The sequence below is a fragment of the Podarcis filfolensis genome (genome assembly GCF_964270895.1).
Source record: "Podarcis filfolensis genome assembly, chromosome: 2".
Lineage (NCBI taxonomy): Eukaryota > Metazoa > Chordata > Lepidosauria > Squamata > Lacertidae > Podarcis > Podarcis filfolensis.
The window spans coordinates 46,520,482-46,534,688 of record NC_139605.1 but is presented as its reverse complement, the minus strand read 5'-3'; the positions used below and the strand labels follow the sequence as shown (position 1 = coordinate 46,534,688).

Genomic DNA, 14,207 nt, shown 5'->3' with positions numbered 1-14,207 from the left:
TTTGGGCGATTAAAATTCTAGCAGCTTTTGTTGCGTACTGGAATAAGGTCTGGTCCTCTTTCTTAATTTCATTGCCAATCATTCCCAGAAGAAAATTTTCAGGTTTTTTAACAAAAGTATATTTAAACATTTTCTTTAGTTCATTATAAATGAGCTCCCAGAAGTTCTTGATTTTTTCACAAGTCCACCACATGTGGTAAAAACTACCTTCCTTGTTTTTACACCTCCAGCACATTTTATCTCCATTCTTATAGATTTTTCCTAATTTTACAGGGGTGATGTACCATCTGTACATCATTTTTTCCATGTTTTCTCTTAAGGCAACACAAGCAGTGAACTTCATATCTTTATTCCAGAGCTTAATCCAACTATCGTATTCCAAATTATATCCCAGATCTATCGCCCATTTCACCATAACTTCTTTTATTTCCTCGTCCTTAGTATCCCATTCTAACAGTTGATTATACATTTTTGATAAGAGTTTTGAATTTCCTTCCAGTATTTCTATCTGGAATCTTGATTTTTTTTCGTTTATCCTGATCTTTTTATCTTCTGTCCACAGTGCATTAATTTGATGGAATTGTAACCAACTCATTAATTTATCTCCTAGTTCTTCATACGTTTTGATCTGCCAACCTTTTTCTGCCCTCACCAATAAATCTTCATATGTCCGTCTCTTACCTTCTATGTTTGTTTTTTTAATTGTTAAAATATCTATTGGTGACAACCACCGGGGAATTTTCCTTTCAAGAAGATTTTTATTTCTTTCCCAAACCTCTAGCAGAGGTCCTCTAATGATGTGACTGGAGAATTCTTTATGTACTTTTGCTTTATTATGCCAGAAATATGCGTGCCAATCGAATCTGGTGTTAAAGCCTTCTAAATCTAGTAGGTCAGTGTTTTTTATTACAATCCATTCTTTAATCTAACAGAGACATGAAGCCTCGTAATACAGTTTCAAATTTGGTACCGCAAAACCTCTTCTTTCTCTTCTATCTGTAAGCAATTTAAATTTAATTCTAGGCCTTTTTCCCTGCCAAATGAATTTAGATAACATTTTCTGCCAATCTTTAAATACTTTGTTTCCTCTTATCACCGGAATATTTTGAAATAGAAATAACAACTTTGGAAGTATATTCATCTTCATTGCGGCCATTCTTCCTGACCATGATAATTTTATTCTGTCCCATATATCTAAATCTTTTTTAATTTCTTTCCAGGTTGTTTCATAATTGTCCGTCATTAAATTTATGTTCTTCATAGTTAGCCAAATTCCCAGGTATTTTACTTTTTTTACCGCTTTAATTCCGATTTTAGCCTCTAGCTGGTTTTTCATAGCTTCTTCCATGTTCTTCGTCATCATTTTAGTTTTTGATTTGTTTAACTTAAAACCCGATAACTTTCCAAATTCTTCTAACAATTCTATTACCTTATGGACACTTTTTTGTGGATCTTCTAATGATACCATCAGATCATCAGTGTATGCTTTCAGTTTGTATTCTTTTTTTCCAATTTTAATTCCACGTATTTCTGGAGTTGTTCTTATCTTATTTGCTATAATTTCTAGTATCATTATAAATAAAAGAGGTGATAGAGGGCACCCCTGTCTCGTACCCTTTGAAATTTCGAAATAATCAGTTAAATCATTATTAATAATCAATTTTGCTTTCTGGCTTGAGTAAATAGCTTTTATCCCTTCCAGGAAGGCGCCCTCTATCCCTACTGTTTCTAGACATCTTACAAGGAATTGCCAAGATACATTATCGAAGGCCTTTTCGGCGTCAATAAAAATTAGTGCCACAGGTATTTCATTCTTGGCCTCTAGATATTCAATGATGTTAATTATATGTCTTATGTTGTCTTTTAATTGTCTATTGGGTGAGAATCCAACTTGATCTGTATGGATAAGGTTTCTTAAACATTTCTTAAGACGGTTGGCCATTACTTCCGCAAATAATTTATAATCATTATTTAATAATGATATTGGTCTGTAGTTTTTCATATCTAATTTATCTGTGTCAGGCTTAGATATTAATGTAATACAGGCTTCCTTCCATGAGTCTGGTGTCTTTCCGCCGCTTAAGATATTATTTGCTACTTCGCACAGCACCGGGGCTAAATATTCCTCTAGAACTTTGTAGTATTTAGCTGAAAGGCCGTCAGGCCCTGGAGCCGTTCCTAATTTCATTCTTTTTATCGCATCCTGGATTTCTTCAATTTTTATAGGATTATTTAATTGTGTTATTTCTTCTTCTGTTAATCCTTTTAGTCTATTTTCTTCTAAATATTTCTTTATTTCTGTGCTGTCTTCTTTTTCTCTTTTATATAATTTTCCATAAAATTTGATGAAAATTTCCTTTATTTTCTTAGGTTCTTCTACAATTTGCTCTTCTATTCTTAATTTTTTGATTGTTTTTTGTTTTTTCGTAATTGCCATGCTAATAATTTTCCGGTTTTATTTGCTGATTCGAAGAATTTTTGCTTTCATATCTTGATTCTCCATTCTGCTTCTTGGCCTACTAAATTTGAGTATTGCGTTTGTAATATTCTATAGCTTTGTTTAACCTGCTCCTAGCCAGCGTGACCAAGGATGATGGGAGCTGTAGTCCAGCAATATCTGGAGTGCTACAGATTGCCTATTCCTGTCTAAAGAGATTGTTCAGATAATGTCTATGTCTCACAAAGTGCCTTCTTTATGGAGTTGTGATATTATAGCATGCACATGAGGGGTTTTTAGTTTGAAAGTGAGAAAATGCTCAAATTCCCCACCCTGCCACATTTATTTTTGGTGCAAGCTCCTGATGCTTCTCACAGTTTGCCCATGTGAAGAGGTTTTCTGTTGTTCACATATACACATATCAGGGATGGGGAATCTTCAGCCATCCATTTTTTGTTGGGCTCCCAACTTCCATCAGCCCCAGCCAGCATAGTCAGTGGTCACGGACAATGGGACAGCCAGCAGGTTCCCCATCCCTGCATTGTTCCCTGTCAGAAATCATAAGCTGGCTAAAGTCCCTGTGAATCGAGTGGGACTCTCACCTTAGGAACAGCAGCCCAGGTCACAGGCATAGAGGATTTATTTATTTAGCAAATTTAACAGGAAAAAAAGAACAAAATGGATACAAGGATCTCCCGCCCCCCCAGAAAGGAGAAGTTGTTATTTGGACTTGTGTGAGCCCTATGATAGTAGGCCTGAGCTCAGCTCATAAGCCCAGCTCATCAGGGGAAGGAGCCCTTTGTGGATTCTGACACCTTTAGGGCAGCAAAGACTAAGCAAGCAGCTGGGTTTTAGAGCCTCTGTGAAAGATGCGCAGGTGATGGTCTTTAGTGCCAAGTATTTACTTCTAAAATATGAACGTTATTACAGTGAATAAATTAGCTTGGTTGATAGTGGAAAATAGGAAGCTGAATGTCTTCAAAGAAAAGTGGTTGGCAGCTGGTGGTCTGCAAGGTGAGCTCTCCTCCCCCAAGGGAAGGAAGACAGCTAGAGCTCCAGCTCCATTTACATCTTTGCCTTCAGTTATGTGCTGCCTGGTGCAGCCTTTCTCAGCCTTGGGTCCCCAGCTGTTGCTGGACTACAACTCCCATCATCCTTAGCTAGCAGGACCAGTGGTCAGGGGTGATGGAATCCATGGTTGAGAAAGGCTGGTTTAGAAGATCTGACAGTGGGCTGAGTTGGAAGACTTGGCTACATCTTACTGATGTGACTTACCTGCCAGTCCAGCTACTGACTTTTTCCATGGCAGAAGTCCTGTGTCTATTTTCAAAAGTACATTTCTTTTTGTCTAACAAGACCAGAATAATTACACGTGTTAACTTTTCTTCCAGTCTAATATTGAGAATATACATCTGCTCAGCAAGATGGTGAAAAAGGAAGGCAGCAAAATCATCCGGGCTTTCCCTTCTGATGGCAAGTCCATCTTTAATTACAGTTGTCAGACGTTAAATTCTGCAGAAATTGCAAAGAAGCTGCTTCGTCAAGAGATGGCAGAGGTGAGATTAGTACACCCCAGTTTGGATTTCTGCTAGAGTAAAAGATTGATCTAATGATTTCTGGTATGTCTGGTTAAATTTTGGAATTTTATTTTTTCCTAGGAATTTTGTGAAGATTTTGGGAGTCCAGTCGTTAAGATTCATAGTGTTTTGTGTGTATATGTGTAAGACATGAGGGATGCAATCCCTTAAAATGCAAAAAGGTGAAATTCTGGAGTATTTTTAATATATATATATATATATATATATATATATATATATATATATATATATATATAAATACTCCAGAATTTCACCTTTTTGCATTTTAAGAGATTGCATCCCTCATGTCTTACTTGGAGGGTCAGATTTTTGTCGTTGAATTCATAATAATATTGCTTTATCTTCTGAAGTGAATTTAAGTGTCTATAGGATTTCTAGTTACAGATAGGTAGCCGTGTTGGTCTGCCATAGTCAAAACAAAAAATTTTTTTTCTTTCCAGTAGCACCTTAAAGACCAACTAAGTTAGTTCTTGGTATGAGCTTTCGTGTGCATGCACACTTCGTCAGATACACTGAAACAGAAGTTGCCAGATCCTTCTATATAGTGAGAAGGTGGGGAGGGGTATTACTCAGAAGGGTGGTGGGAATGGGTGGTTGGCAGATAGCTGAGATGAGCCTGTTGACGGCTCTTAACGACTGCAATAGGTCTTACAGGAAAAAGCAAGGGGTGAGAAGGTGAAAAATGGCTTTGTCATGTATAATGAGATAAGAATCCAATGTCTTTGTTCAGACCAGGTCTCTCCATGGTTTTAAGTTTGGTAATGAGTTGCAATTCAGCAGCTTCTCTTTCCAGTCTATTTCTGAAATTCCTTTGTAGTAATACAGCTACTTTGAGATCTTGTATAGAATGTCCTGGGAGATTGAAGTGTTCTCCTACTGGTTTCTCTGTCTTGTGATTCTTGATGTCCGATTTATGTCCGTTTATTCTTTGGCGTAAGGTTTGGCCTGTTTGTCCAATATAGAGAGCTGAGGGACACTGTTGGCATTTGATGGCATATACAATGTTAGACGATGAGCAATTAAATAGTCCCGAGATGGTATGTGTGATGTTGTTGGGGCCAGTAATGGTGTTGTCCGGGTGTATGTGGCAGCAAAGTTGGCATCTGGGTTTATTGCAGGCTCTGGTGCCAGTGTCCGTGTTACGTCTGGTTGTAGTATTATTGTGGGTTAGGAGTTGTTTAAGATTGGGTGGCTGTCTGTAGGCAATGAAAGGTCTTCCTCCCAGAGCTTGAGAAAGAGAACTGTCATTGTCTAGGAGAGGTTGTAGATCTCTGATGATGCGTTGTACTGTTTTGACTTGGGAGCTGTATGTGATGACTAGAGGTGTTCTGTTATTTTCTTTTTTGGGTCTGTCTTGCAGCAAGTTCTCTCTGGGTATCTGTCTGGCTCTGTTGATCTGTTGTCTAACTTCATCTGCTGGGTATTTTTGTTCTAAAAAGGTTTGCTGTAGATCTCTTAGGTGAGAGTCTCTGTCTGTAGAATTGGAACAGATACGGCTGTAACGTAGTGCCTGGCTATATACAATGGACTGTTTGGTATGTTTGGGATGGTAGCTAGAGGCATGTAGATATGTTTGTCGGTCAGTTGGTTTACGGTATAAGGTGGTGTCTATGCGTCCATCCTGTATTTTTATAGTAGTGTCCAAAAAATGTATTTCTTGCATAGATTGATTCATTGTTAGGTTGATTGTGGGGTGAAAATCATTGAATTTCTGGTGGAAGGTGTCCAGGGTCTGTTGACCATGTGTCCAGATGATAAAAATATCGTCAATGTATCGCAGGTACAAGAGAGGTTTGAGTGGGTAGGAGTTTAGGAAACGTTGTTCTAAATCTGCCATGAAGATGTTGGCATACTGTGGGGCCATGCGGGTGCCCATTGCTGTGCCGCTGATCTGAAGGAACAGGTCATCACCGAATTTGAAGTTGTTGTGGGTAAGGACAAATTGGCAGAGTTTGGTGGCAAAGTCCGCTGTGGTTTTGTCTGAAATGGTGTTCCTTATAGCTTGTAAACCATCGTTGTGTGGGATGTTGGTATACAGAGATTCCACATCCATAGTAGCTAGTATAGTGTTGTTGGGAAGATTATTTAAAGATTGTATTTCCCCGTAGAACTGAATCATGTGTGGGGATTTGGCAGGGCAGAATGACAGTCCACGTGAAAGGACTGATTCCTCAGCTGGGCTGAGTGCTTGCTGTGAGAGATTGACAATATTGTTGATCTTGTTTTGATTAGTAGCCTGTAGGTTGGAAAGGAGGAACTCCTTGTATTGGACAACTCTATCAGGAACCACCAAGCTTGGCAAGAGTTCCAAAAGGAAAAACAAAACATTTACCACTCTCAACTGGAGCTACTGAAAAAACAGAAAAACAAGAAACTCTCTAACCTTTCCAACCTACAGGCTACTAATCAAAACAAGATCAACAATATTGTCAATCTCTCACAGCAAGCACTCAGCCCAGCTGAGGAATCAGTCCTTTCACGTGGACTGTCATTCTGCCCTGCCAAATCCCCACACATGATTCAGTTCTACGGGGACTTGGAAGCATTTTTCCGCCGTTTACGCCTGAAGGAGTATTTTCAACACACACAACAACAAGACAAAGCAGAACAAGCAACAACTCCACAACACAACACCTCTCAACCCACTGGAGAACAACAACCACCCTCCCAACAGAACACTGACCACCAACTACCACCGAAAAAGTGTTACACAAAAAGGGACTCCACATGGACCCCTTCTGATGGACGCAATACCACACTGGACTTGTACATTGACTGCTTCCGCCACAGAATCCAAACAGATGTGACCAGAAAACACCATCGCTTACAACAAAATCTAAACCATGCTGAAAGGAGAGCCATAGATAATCTCAGAAACAACCCAGACATTATAATTAAAGAAGCAGACAAAGGTGGAGCTGTCGTTATCATGGACAAAACTGACTACATTCAGGAGGCTCACAGACAACTTTCCAATACCGCCTTTTACATAAAATTGGACTCAGACCCCACACAAGAATACAAAAAAGAACTGAACAAGATTGTTAAGGAGCTACCCCCACACATCCAAGAACAGATCCTCACCAACACACCAACAGAACCTCGACCAGGAACTTTCTATCTTCTACCTAAAATACACAAACCAGGAAATCCAGGACGCCCCATCATTTCAGGTATTGGCACTATTACAGTGGGTGTCTCCGGTTATATGGACTCTGTTCTGAAACCATATGCCATCAGTGCTCCCAGCTATGTACGTGACACCACAGATTTTCTGAGGAAAATACAATCTTTGAATAATCTTCCCAACAACACTATACTAGCTACTATGGATGTGGAATCTCTGTATACCAACATCCCACACAACGATGGTTTACAAGCTATAAGGAACACCATTTCAGACAAAACCACAGCGGACTTTGCCACCAAACTCTGCCAATTTGTCCTTACCCACAACAACTTCAAATTCGGTGATGACCTGTTCCTTCAGATCAGCGGCACAGCAATGGGCACCCGCATGGCCCCACAGTATGCCAACATCTTCATGGCAGATTTAGAACAACATTTCCTAAACTCCTACCCACTCAAACCTCTCTTGTACCTGCGATACATTGACGATATTTTTATCATCTGGACACATGGTCAACAGACCCTGGACACCTTCCACCAGAAATTCAATGATTTTCACCCCACAATCAACCTAACAATGAATCAATCTATGCAAGAAATACATTTTTTGGACACTACTATAAAAATACAGGATGGACGCATAGACACCACCTTATACCGTAAACCAACTGACCGACAAACATATCTACATGCCTCTAGCTACCATCCCAAACATACCAAACAGTCCATTGTATATAGCCAGGCACTACGTTACAGCCGTATCTGTTCCAATTCTACAGACAGAGACTCTCACCTAAGAGATCTACAGCAAACCTTTTTAGAACAAAAATACCCAGCAGATGAAGTTAGACAACAGATCAACAGAGCCAGACAGATACCCAGAGAGAACTTGCTGCAAGACAGACCCAAAAAAGAAAATAACAGAACACCTCTAGTCATCACATACAGCTCCCAAGTCAAAACAGTACAACGCATCATCAGAGATCTACAACCTCTCCTAGACAATGACAGTTCTCTTTCTCAAGCTCTGGGAGGAAGACCTTTCATTGCCTACAGACAGCCACCCAATCTTAAACAACTCCTAACCCACAATAATACTACAACCAGACGTAACACGGACACTGGCACCAGAGCCTGCAATAAACCCAGATGCCAACTTTGCTGCCACATACACCCGGACAACACCATTACTGGCCCCAACAACATCACACATACCATCTCGGGACTATTTAATTGCTCATCGTCTAACATTGTATATGCCATCAAATGCCAACAGTGTCCCTCAGCTCTCTATATTGGACAAACAGGCCAAACCTTACGCCAAAGAATAAACGGACATAAATCGGACATCAAGAATCACAAGACAGAGAAACCAGTAGGAGAACACTTCAATCTCCCAGGACATTCTATACAAGATCTCAAAGTAGCTGTATTACTACAAAGGAATTTCAGAAATAGACTGGAAAGAGAAGCTGCTGAATTGCAACTCATTACCAAACTTAAAACCATGGAGAGACCTGGTCTGAACAAAGACATTGGATTCTTATCTCATTATACATGACAAAGCCATTTTTCACCTTCTCACCCCTTGCTTTTTCCTGTAAGACCTATTGCAGTCGTTAAGAGCCGTCAATAGGCTCATCTCAGCTATCTGCCAACCACCCATTCCCACCACCCTTCTGAGTAATACCCCTCCCCACCTTCTCACTATATAGAAGGATCTGGCAACTTCTGTTTCAGTGTATCTGACGAAGTGTGCATGCACACGAAAGCTCATACCAAGAACTAACTTAGTTGGTCTTTAAGGTGCTACTGGAAAGAAAAAAAAATTTTTGTTTTGACTATAGGATTTCTAGACATCCAAGTTTCTTAAGTGTTTTCTGTACACTCTAAATCCAACCCAGTTATCATTGCTGTGTTAGGAACATGTACAGAATTTTGTTGTAAAGTTCAGGCTTTGCTCTTTTTAGCAAAACTTGTTTCTCTGTGGAGAAACATAGAGGATGAGAGTTCTTTCTGAGAGAAACATTTGTCTTTCTTAGAATCCAGGCAACAGGTTTGCTTACAATCATGAATATCTCTCAGCCATGTTTGACCCAGTAGATGAAGACAATGAACTAAAGGAGTCCATGCACCAATCGGAGATGATGTGGCTCTCGCCAGGAGGGTTTGTGTATCCTGGATATAAGAGCAGCATGGAATCCAACCGGCATCCTCGTAAGCCTGACGAAGCACGAGTGAGGGAGCTGCGTGAGGTAATGGCGGATTTTAAATTCCTGCCACATCTGTAATCTACTCCGTGTGGCATTTTATCTTCACAACAACCCTGTGAGGAAAATTTAAGAGACAGGGTCTTCTGGCAGGCCATCCAGTGAGTTTTGTGGCAAAAGCAAATTTGACACTCGTCTCTCTGATCAAGGCCCAGTATTCACTCTCCACTACCATACTACTACTACTACTACTACTACTACTACTACTACTTCTTCTTCTTCTTCTTCTTCTTCTTCTCATCATCAACATCATCATCAGGGTCCCTTCCAGTTCTACCATCCTATGATTCTGTGATCATTTAGGCACAAGGCAGACAACATTCTGTGTGTCCTTGAACAGTGTGAACTTACTGTTTTATTCTCCCAAGTATATGCTGTGTTTTAAACAGTACTGCTGTATTTATTGGTAGATTTACAGCACAACCCTGTGCATGTTTACTTTGAAGCAAGTCCCTGCTGTGTTTAATGGGGTTTACGCCCAGATAAGTATGCGCAGGATTGCACCTTTAAGATCTTTTTTTATTTTTGTGACTTTTTGGTGCAAGTCCTGTGGTCCTGGGACTATAGCATTTTGTAGATTCTACCTCTCCACAGGCAGAGAGAGAGAGAGCTCGAGAGAGGTCTGCCCCTGGAATCTCACCCAGCCACAATAGAAAGGTTGGCTGCCATCACTTATTTTACCATTAGGTTTCTACTGGCAGAGAGGGCAAAAATTGGGGTAATCAGTTGGTAGGCTGTGTACCAGAGGTGAAAGGGAGACTCTGCTTTGGATCTGCTGAATCCATATCCCTCCTGTACCTTCAACACTCCCAGAACGGAGGGAGATAACTAGCAGAAGAATAAACACTACAGACCACTAAAGAAGAAACAGAGAGCCAAGGAATAAAAGATGGTGGCAAAAGGGAAGACGCTTCTCCACAGGGCTCTGGATTTGCCATAGTGTTCCTGGCCTAGATCCAGTAGAATTGCTCTGCCCATTTTTATTCTAAGCTGGTTTGAAGACTTTTATATAGTGGAAAGGCGAGGTAGGAAAAAGCCTTGGTTGTTTGGTTGTGAAAAAGAACTGCACATGCATTTCTGCATCCTGCTGGTAGCTTGTGAGAAGATCCCATGAGTATATTCGTGAAATTAAGATTTTTTTTGCCTAGTCATGCATCTTCTAATCTTAGGTCGAGTAATTAAAATTTGTCCTTGCTGATTAATCAGCTAAAGCATGTATTCAGTGGTGTTATCTACCACTGAAACTGACTGGGATCCACCGTTAAAACTGTATTTTTTAATTCTTAAGTGTTTAAACTGTATTTTACATTATTGTAACCCTTGGACCGAAAGGTGGGTAATAAATTTAAAAAACAACAGCAGCTGTGATAATCAAATAGGTGGGTTTTTGGTGTGTTTTTTTGAAAGACACCATTTGCTTTGACTAGCTGTCACCCATGCTATTTTGCAAACTGCTTTGGAAAGTCCCCTTTAGGTTCAAAAGACATTTGCCATCTGGCATGAGGACCTGCTGTTTGAGAAACTAGATCAAGTGGTCCCTAAGAACTAATAGATCACAGGCTGTCTTGAGGTGTTACCTCAACATACAAAATATTAGTATCTGTGTGCTGGCATTCTTCTTTTTCATCTTAAGGAAATTGCTTAATGGAAGTTACGTTTGTCCTCCGTCAATATGATATATTTGACATATTCATACATTGCTGTGTGATTTGAAGTTTATACTGTCCTGGAAGTTTCAGGAAGACAGCTTTTGTGCTAAAAGATTTGCAATGTTCATTTAGACATGGCAGGAGCACGTGAAAGCCAGTGACATGACGACAATTCCGGACCGGGACAGATGGCCTTGGGACAAGAGACATGCAGATTTTGAGCTTTACAAAAAGAACCCTCCATGTGCCCATGTGCTTCTTGATACTCAGAGAGAAGGTAGATGCTAGCTTCCATACCTTTCCTTGGAGTGGCTTTAGCTCCTTTAAGAAGTGGTGCATCTCTGCAAGTACACATTCAGTATATAGAAATACTGTCCAGGTTCGAAAGAGCTATTTTGGCATGCAGTCAGTTGCTTTTACATCTTATCCAGCATCTCAAAAAGTGTGTGTTAACACAAGGCACATGTTTGAGCTAAGGGTGTTGATGCAAAATGCCCGTTTCTACTACGCAGTTACGGGAGGTCCTAGCCATTGTTTGTCAGGAAATCCAGGTTCCCTTTACATAATTGAGAGCAGTGGTGCAGGACGTCATCCTACAGCAGCTGTTATGTGTAAAAATAACAATTTTGTGGGAATGGCCTGCAGAGATTACTGCACCCCACAACTGCAAGCTTTCAAATGCTACAGCAGCTCCCAGAGAAGGCTGTCATGCATGAGGATCTTTGTTGTTGATGAATGTGTTGTGATGGAGGTGGGGAAATGTCACCAATGACTTAAGCAACAGGCTTTTCTCCTGGAGAGGCTGGCTAACCTTTTTAATGAACCTGCAAAGGTTGTATTTTCTGTGGTTGCACAGGCAGAGAGGGAGGGAAATGGTTGCAACAGTCCTACAGTAAAAAGGACTGCAACCTTTAATATGTAAACCAAGCTTCTTACTGTTAGGGCTTCCTGGAGTGTATTTGTCTGAACAAATGCAATTGATGATTTTGGCAGTAAGCCTTTGAGCTAATGAAAATTTAGGAGAGCCTCCCAAAAATTACGGACAGCGGTACAGAAATGAGTATTAAAAGATTTCTGTAGTAAGTTTTAGCTTTAAATCTCACAGTAGGGAAGACTTCTATGATGTTACAATTTGTAAGTAGTTTCCATGCATTTTGTATCTCACTGCAGTTGGGACAGACCTCTTTTTTTGACCCTGCCACTAACCAAATCATTCCAAAACAAATTACATCCAATCGATTCCAAGTTCTTTTTAAGGATTTGGTTTTTTTTAAAATCGGTGGGACATGGGTGGCGCTGTGGGTTAAACCTAAGAGCCTAGGACTTGTTCAAATCCCATTGCTCGGTCCCAGCTCCTGCCCACCTAGCAGTTTGAAAGCACGTCAAAATGCAAGTAGATAAATAGGTACTGCTCTGGCGGGAAGGTAAACGGCGTTTCCATGCACTGCTCTGGTTCGCCAGAAGCGGCTTAGTCCTGCTGGCCACATGACCCGGAAGCTGTACGCTGGCTCCCTCCGCCAATAAAGTGAGATGAGCGCTGCAACCCCAGAGTTGGTCACGACTGGACCTAATCGTCAGGGGTCCCTTTACCTTTTTTAAATCACGGAGACTCTATTGCTATAATCCACAAGGAACCAGAGCCTTCACTTTTGCAGAGATAAAAGATGAATCCCAGCGCCCAGACCTCAATCTCACCTTTCTTCTCTGCTCTTTTCAGAGCGATCCGGGAGGCAAGAGAGATCACTAATGGCACAGCCAGATCCCCCTGCACCTGAAATTAACACTTTCAGGTTTTTTGAGGTCCACAGCGCCTTCGTGTGACCTTGTTTTCTCTACAAAGCTCTGGCTTTCCCCGGAGGGCTCAACCTGCACTCCTTTGTGGTCCATGGCAGAGCGGAAGTCCCTAATCATGTAATCTAAAAAATCTACGCTTATGATTTGGAGATGCATTACCAGAACGGAGGAGGCAAAAGTCGTTAGCAGCTAGTAATTAGAAGTGGGTTAAGGATCTAAATCTGTCATAATATAGTTCTGTTTTATCATTTTTCAATGACATGTTTCTGAACAAAAGAGCCTCCAAAAGAGATACGATGCAACACTGGATTGAAAGTTCATCGATGCTGCCCATCGACAGAGCTCACTGCAAGTGGACCCAAAGCCAGCTGCCAGCTAGCCCGGCTCCAGGGACTCCTGAAAGATGCACCGGCCAAGCTGTCCCTAAGAATGCTGGTAACATTGACTTTTTAGAAATCCTAAACCTGGTAGTCCTAAAGGGGTCAGCTTTCCTACCAAAGTCATGGGGAACCGCCAGTTTGCACACCTAGTTAGATCTGGCATGGCTCCCAACTTGGCTGTCAAGGTTTGGTTTCCCCAAACCGCACACATCATCAAACGCGTTGGCAGGTCTGGAACAAAGAAAAATGCTGCTGCTAGCGCACAGTCTGGTACTATAAGGTGTGCTTCTACCTGTGCATTGGCAAGGGAGGCTTGATGTCGCTGCCCATCAGCTGATAGGCAGTGAGAGCAAGCAGGTTGGGAACAGCTGTGCCATTGAGGGGAAGATGTTAGCACAGCAGAAAGGAGGTTTAAGTCGATGCCTGTCAGCTGAAGGGCAGTAACTTCAAGAGACCCACTTGGGCTTGCCACACTACAAAGGAAAATGGGTCACCGGACGGTGTGACATTTGGTGATTGGCCCCATCTAATGGCCCAGGATCTGGCCAGCCAGCTGGATCCAGTCTATCCCCTTGTTGTAGCACAAATGGAGTTCATATTAAGGTGATATGCTTTGCATTTCCCCCCATCATCAACATATTTGCTAAGGCATCAATATATTTGCCAGATTCATACTTGGTTTAGCTTAGAATAAAAACATCACAGGTAATTAGGATATCTCTCAAAAAATGTAATCATTACAGATAACCAGTGATATGAGAAAGAAAGATCCGCATGGAGTTAGTTGGAAGTCACTTTTTCTTCTTTTTTCTAATTTTCTTCTTTTTTCTTTTTTAGGAGAATATGTTTATATTTTTTATTATAGTTTATGTTATGATTATATCCTTGTATTTTTGCTTTTGTATCCCCCCCCCCCGTTTTGGTATTTAATTTAATTTAATTTATGCTTG

At 40.9% G+C, this 14,207-nt stretch overlaps 1 protein-coding gene across 9 annotated transcripts in view; it reads left to right on the top strand.

Moving 5' to 3' along the window:
- CFAP92 (cilia and flagella associated protein 92 (putative)) overlaps positions 1-14,207 on the top strand; it is a 66,423-nt gene that overhangs the window by 48,560 nt on the left and 3,656 nt on the right. For all 9 annotated transcript variants that reach the window (XR_014545343.1, XR_014545344.1, XR_014545345.1 and 6 more), the window contains 4 exons: positions 3,829-3,993; positions 9,207-9,419; positions 11,216-11,360; positions 13,155-13,312. Coding sequence is in view for 6 of the 9 variants with exons in the window: in XM_083602907.1 (XP_083459033.1) it covers positions 3,829-3,993; positions 9,207-9,419; positions 11,216-11,360; positions 13,155-13,312 (681 nt within the window). In the remaining 3 variants the exon portion in view is untranslated. The remainder of the gene's footprint in view (positions 1-3,828; positions 3,994-9,206; positions 9,420-11,215; positions 11,361-13,154; positions 13,313-14,207) is intronic.